The 6588-nt window shown below is 41.9% G+C and overlaps 1 protein-coding gene across 1 annotated transcript in view; it reads left to right on the forward strand.

The window, feature by feature from the left end:
• Positions 1-6388, forward strand: part of LOC119217115 (LHFPL tetraspan subfamily member 6 protein) — a 35435-nt gene extending 29047 nt beyond the window's left edge. The window contains exons 3-4 of the mRNA XM_037470508.2: positions 2953-3051; positions 5574-6388. Of these exons, the coding sequence (XP_037326405.1) occupies positions 2953-3051; positions 5574-5692 (218 nt within the window). The 3' untranslated portion in view covers positions 5693-6388. The remainder of the gene's footprint in view (positions 1-2952; positions 3052-5573) is intronic.
• Positions 6389-6588: the final 200 nt, after the last annotated feature.

The following is a 6588-nucleotide window of genomic DNA, read 5'->3' on the forward strand; positions in this document are numbered from 1 at the left end:
ATTTGTGGAAGCCAATATGGCTGTTTTGATTTGAGGCATTTGCAGTAATATCACAAGAGTTTGAATTGTTCTCATTTAACTTGTGTTTTTGCTTTTCTCTATTTTTTTACACCGAACTAATTTCCCCCCAAGGGGATCATTATCTTTTTTCCTAACCTAGCATGTGGTTTAGTGCTTGTGACTTCAGTGTTCCTGCAAGCAGTACTCCTCAAGCCGGTGGTCAGGACAGCAGACTTAGGTCAATACATTTTTGTTTGGGGTGGGGGGGCGAACAAGTGTCTTTACACTCTGATGGGAGGTCAAGAGAAGGCCTTGGTTTAAGAGGTCAAAAGCCAAAAACCTTGAGAAGCACCGACAACCACACGCGAAATGACACAAATCCTCAACTGATTGTTTGTGCCGATGGGGATGTCGGCTCGTAAAATGAGCCTGAGGACAGGAAACATCTGTCTCCAGCGGCACGCATGGGGGCTGGCTGTCTCTCCCAGGTGCAAACCTCTCAGCAGCTTGCCTCCTAAACATTGTGTGAAAGAACATGTTCCATTCTTTGTAATCCGTCTCCCACGTTCCCAGTCACCAGCCACCCTACCTCTGGTACTCAATAACCCACGTACTGCGTGTGGAGGATGGGATTTGACAGAATTAACTGTAGAAAGAAAGAAATTCAGTTAAGGAAAATGCCAAGAGAGAAATATAGGGGCACATATGATACGGTATTGAATTACACCTTGGTGCAGTGTTTATATTTATCTGCTCTCACAGGGATTTGTGTTTCCCCGGTATCTGTCTCCACAGTGTCACGGTAACATGTGAGTCCTCGCATTGACTTCACCCACTGCAGCGTTGCACACTCAGTGACTTTATCCCCGAAAACAACCCCAAGACAAGACTGGCGGTTCACCCAGAAGCCTCTGATTCTTTTTTTGTGTGTGTGTGTGTAGTGGCACAATGGCACTCAGCTTTTGACGTTCTAGTGGCAGTAATTTACCTCCCGTCTGTGCAGCTTTAGACTGCCAGCGTTATGTTCATCTCCTCCATTTTCTGACCTGATGTGGAAACTATTGACTGAAGTCTTCAGTCGCCGCGTTCTTTGCTCTCAGGTGCCTTCTAAGGAACAGCAGCTCTTTATTGTTTTGATCGTTTTAACAAATGGGTTAATCAAAGAATGACTGCGAATGCCCATGAATGGATATATTACAATGGTGCAGGATTGAATAGCAATGTCTTTGGGAAACAAAGCCACGTTCTGCACTGCATTATTTTTATTCCCCTTGCTTGTGATGTTAGGAAATCAAATTTGATTGCATGTTTCTATATCTCTCTGCATTATACTTGAAAGGGAATTTTTGATTTGGTTAAATATTAATCATGAATACATTATCATACTCGCATGCTTTATCGCCTTTGCTGTTGCACATTTGAATCAAAACACATTTGATGACATTATATAACTATTTCTTGCAAGACGGAGATGTGTGTGTGTGTGTGTGTGTGTGTGTGTGTGTGTGTGTGTGTTCCTGCTTGCTCCCGGAACGCATTTCTGCACTTAGTAGAACGGTGTGTTTTTTGTTTGTCTTAGAGGGCTGCAGTAGGTCCTCACACAGGGATTTACATCAGATGCCTTGGTGTTACTTAAAGGTTGTCATTTTGGGCCTGAAGCAGTAACTACCCCGAAGGGGTCGAAGAAGAAATGGCAGAGTGGTTACGTTCGACAATCCCTGGATCCCCTCTGATCCGGGGCTGCAGCAACACACACCTGGTCGGAGCCTCTATTATCATCAAAATGCCAGTTTTACCGATTTGAATCGATTCGATGCCATAATCAGTCAATTTTCTCCCCAGAAACGGGCGGATGGCATTTGCCGTAATTTCGTCCGCGGCTGTGGAAAAACACAGATGTCTATTTCACTTCCCCAACTCCACCTCTGATGTTAGCCAGTTTGTCTGGCCCATCAACATTAGCATATGGATTAATTTCTGCTTGTTATCTTGGCCTATATGCAATAAGGCAGCCCTGGATGGCAGTGCTAATCAGGTTGGAAGGCAGAGCTTTCTCGCCTTCACTTGCTCTGCTGCCATCCTCACATCCCAAAACTGATAGAAGGGTAGACACATGGGAGGGGATTAGGCTAATGTGATGGCTGAGCCACCTACAGGGTAATTTTAAGAGACGGGCCTTGTCAAGACCCGGCTGTAGGGTGATATTTGGGATATTAATCTTTAATGTAAATGGCCGGGACTAGATTTTCCCCTTGTCTCTGTGTGGAGCTTTAGGCACAGTCATAAGTCTCTTTAATCACTGACATAAAGCAGTCCCTCAAGGATTTTCCAGAGTTTTACAGTAATTATTGCACACCAAAAAGATGCTTGATTTGTGAAGGGTTTTCTTTTCCTCGCTGTAGCCTCTGTGAGCAATTGCCAAGCTATTTGCATATGTTCATATGCATACTTTTTCATTTGCAGCGGGGTTTTTTTATGAGCGGCTTTGTTTTGTCGCGGTATAAACGTGCGATAGAGTGTTAAAATCGTAATCCGTGTCATTTTACAGATGGATTTGAGGCTTGTTAGGTAAAGCTGTTGGATCAGGTCGGAGCTGCCCCCCTCGCTAGAATCTGCTGGAAACGGTTGATAAGGTGAAAACAAAACAAATCACAGCAGTGAGGTTGCAGACATCACTCTATTTGCGAGCAGCAGCACCTTGTTTCTGTCCTCATTTTAATCATTTTTAATTAAAACATAGACCAAAGAATGAAAAAGAATTCAAACAAAACTTAAGTTTTAATTAATAAACACTGCTTTGCATTTTTCCTCCTCATTAATGAGAATATTCGGGAAAACCTACCTAGGCGAGGTCTATCAAAACAACAAGGATGCAGTGAGCACCTTGGCGGTGTCCTTGCCGTCAGGTTCGATTCCTTCATCACTGACGGACTCTCTTTCTTTCATCATCAGGTCTTCTCATAGGATCTGGCTGCGCACTCTATCCTCTGGGATGGGTCAGTGAGGAAGTGCAACAGACCTGCAACAACAGCTCAGGCCAGTTTCAACTAGGTGAGATATCCAGCCGGCGCGTACACACACACACACACACACACACACACACACACACACACAACACACACTAATTCTTCAACCAAGAATGTGTACATTTGTTCATCCAGGAACTGATAACTGATTTCTGGATGAAAAAGCTGAAAACTGAAGAGAAAAACAATAACAATTCAACCGAATGTCTAGCTGCTCTCCCATTTCTGCATTTTTCATCTTTAAATAGGTGTTGGGAATAAAGCAGGAGCCTGATTCGTGCTCTGTATTCAGCTAGCATTGTCAGGACTGCTTGATAGATGCTACTGTTAGAGATGCTAGGCCGGTGGAGGGGCCATTCATTCTGCAGCTGCTTTTCTTATTTGATGCTAATCAAATCGCGTTTGATCTTCTACTTAACGGAGAAAAATCACTTGCCGTGATTGTAGTAGTTTAATTAAATGTCAAAGGTACATATTTGATAGAGCTGTGGAGACCATTACTTATGTGATCAGGTAAGAATAGATTTGCTTTCTCTTTCAATTTACATTGACATACGCCAGGCTGACACTTTTATTAGTTTTTTTTCTCTTTCTTTTGGATTTTTTCCTTTCTTCCTCAAACAAATACGATAAGATACGCAGCGCTTCTGTGTGCTCATTGAACCGGGTAACAGCAAAAAAAGTTCAGCAAAACAAATAGATCAGAAGAAACTTTTCATTATTATAATATATAATAGCTATAATAATATAATTCATTAAGCTTTTTTCTCCATCTTTTCTGTCTAAAACAATGTTGTCTATGATAATTAACAAGTGAATTAATTCACATTCAAATGGTAAATATTCCATTGAGTCACAGAAAACAACCCCAGCAGTATGTGAAATCTAATTTTTGAGTTTTTTTAAGTTTTGAATTGACAGAGAATCACAAGTAATGTAAATATACAAATATGTGAACAGATAGATGTCACGCAACATGAAGTCCATTTCAATTAAATTGTGTCAGATTGAAATTCACAATTCAGATCAATAAGAACAGGCTCTTCTCCGTCCTCTCACTAACAGGTGCGTTTGCATTGGTTTTTCGGTTGGGGACGGCTCCACTGGGGTCGTCTCGGCATTACACCATGACAACACCGTTTCGCGACGCTACTGAGACGCATTTCAAACACGTGCAGCCACAACGTAGACTCGTTCCTTAATCAGGAACAGAAAAGTCGGTACCTTGTACCTTGAAAGACAGCTTTGACTGTTGCTGCAAGGAAACCACATGCATGTTCAATGTGAAATAAAACAAAGATTTGGTTCATTAATCACACTTACAGGTAAAGAATGAATGCATGGAAGAATCAAGTCATTGCTTTGACCTGACATGTTTTCAAATGGAATACTCCCAAACCATGTGGATGGTTATTAAACCACAGCCACGTTTTTCAAAAGAGGGGAAGCTCATTTTCAGTAATGCCGACACTGAGAATAATTTGCAAAAGAAAAAAAGTGGGACTCCGAGAGATAATTGTCTTCTGTGGGTTAGGGTTAGAGGAAGTGAGAAGAGAGCTGATATGATTCGTCAATGAGACGCCTCTTCTTTCCACCACCCGTCTGGTAGTCAGATAACTACATTCAATCAGACATTCTCGCCAAATTGGATGTTTATTATGAGAAGTCTTGATGGTCATCTGAACGCTTCCAGAGTTAGAGGCAGATTTAGGTCAGATACTTTTTTAATAGTGCACATAATTCCCTTTTGAGGATTAAAGAAGGAGGCCCTTTAAGTTTTAATACGGGCTTGTTTTTGGCTCACTTTCAGAATATTTTGCCTCTGGTGTGCTTTCCAAAAGGCTGTGCTGTGAGAGCACATTTGGCACATACCAGACTGTCTGTTTGCAAATAAAGTGAACTATGTCCAGTGCAATTGTTTCAACAGTGCCAACTCTTTTTCACAAGAGGAAGGGAAATGTTACGGCTTGAACAAAAAGGTTAAGCAGTTCACATTTTTTGCTCTCAACTCAGGGCCCTTTTTCCTCATCTTATGTAAGGGTCAAAACATGTTAAAAATGTGCTCTACTCACTGTAGTGTAATTAAAACTGACATGACTTGAAACGGACACGTTAATGTTTAATCCAAGGTAAACATTAACATCTCTATTGTTCTTACAGAAACAGACAGTTAAGATTCATCCTCATTCATGCACAGCCAACACACACAACTAGAAGACACTTTTGGATGAGCACTGTGTGTACACTTGACAACAGAAGTGGATGTGCTACAATGATGAGCACAGCCGAGGTAACAAAGGCTAAATAAGCCTTTTAAAAACCAAATTGTCTGTATTGTCATTTTCTTTTGCCTATTGTAGAAGTGATGCCCTATTTATGAGCACTACTCCTAAAAAAGGAATCATCCGTTCCTTGGCCAAAGGCTTATATGTCCAACTTTAATTGAAATCCATTCATGGGTCCTTGGAGATATCCTGCCGACTTACAGGACGAAGAGAACGCAACAGCGGAAAGAAATCACCCTCAATCCTCTGCTTTCCTCTGCAGGTTCCTGCCAGATCGGCTGGGCGTATTACTGCACAGGGGCCGGGGCGGCGGTGGCCATGCTGCTGTGCACCTGGCTGTCTTGTTTTGCGGGGAAGAAGAAGAAGCAGTACCCGTACTGAAGGGAGCATCGAGAGAGAGAGAGAGAGAGAGAGAGAGAGAGAGAGAGAGGGAGAGAGAAGGGACAGGAAGAGAACCCGGCAGAGGAATCCGACCCTGTGGACTCGCACCAGTACAGCACATCAGGCACCAAAGACAACAAGTCGTTATGGTGCATCATGGGACACAACTCATCTGACAACTGCAGGGACTGTTTCATAATGCAACACACGCACGCACACATGGCTTTGAAAAACACGTTCTTCTCTCAAGAGTTGTTCTTCAGTGAAAGATGTATGGACCAATCCTATTTGTAAAATTGTTACATTTCTCAAAGGATATTCTCTGGCTTTATTTGTCTTCCTCCTCTTCAGTCATTGATGTGAACAGTGTGCCCTGTGATAATGAAGAGAAAAGTCCTCTTGCATCATTGTTACGTGAAGTGTTTCTGTCTCCTTTTCATGTCTCGTCCTTGCCTTAAACACAGTGAAATGCAATAATCCGTAAATAATGTAAAGCAATCCAACACTGGCTGCCTGCTTCCCTCGACTCAACCTTTTCAGATCCCAAAAGTCTAAGCATAGTTTATTAAACACATTCATAAGATGATATACGTTGTGTACGATAATGGATTTTATCATATTAGCACATGTTTTGTATTCTTCCAAGTATTCCATGTCATTATCTTTGTTTTGTAAATAAATGTTTATTGAAATGTTGTATTTAAAGTGATTTGGGTCAAACAATCCGCCCTGAGGTTAACCGAACAGGCATCCTCTCACATTCCTGAAAAGCTTTTCTCATGACCTCTTGATCCTGTAGTGTTCACTACAAGTGGGCGTCTTTTTTTTTTATCGCCCCACAATCCACAATCGATAAAGAGGAGGAGGACGAGCAGTGCTAGTGAATTTAACTTTTA

Source organism: Pungitius pungitius, chromosome 3 (assembly GCF_949316345.1).
Source record: "Pungitius pungitius chromosome 3, fPunPun2.1, whole genome shotgun sequence".
NCBI lineage: Eukaryota > Metazoa > Chordata > Actinopteri > Perciformes > Gasterosteidae > Pungitius > Pungitius pungitius.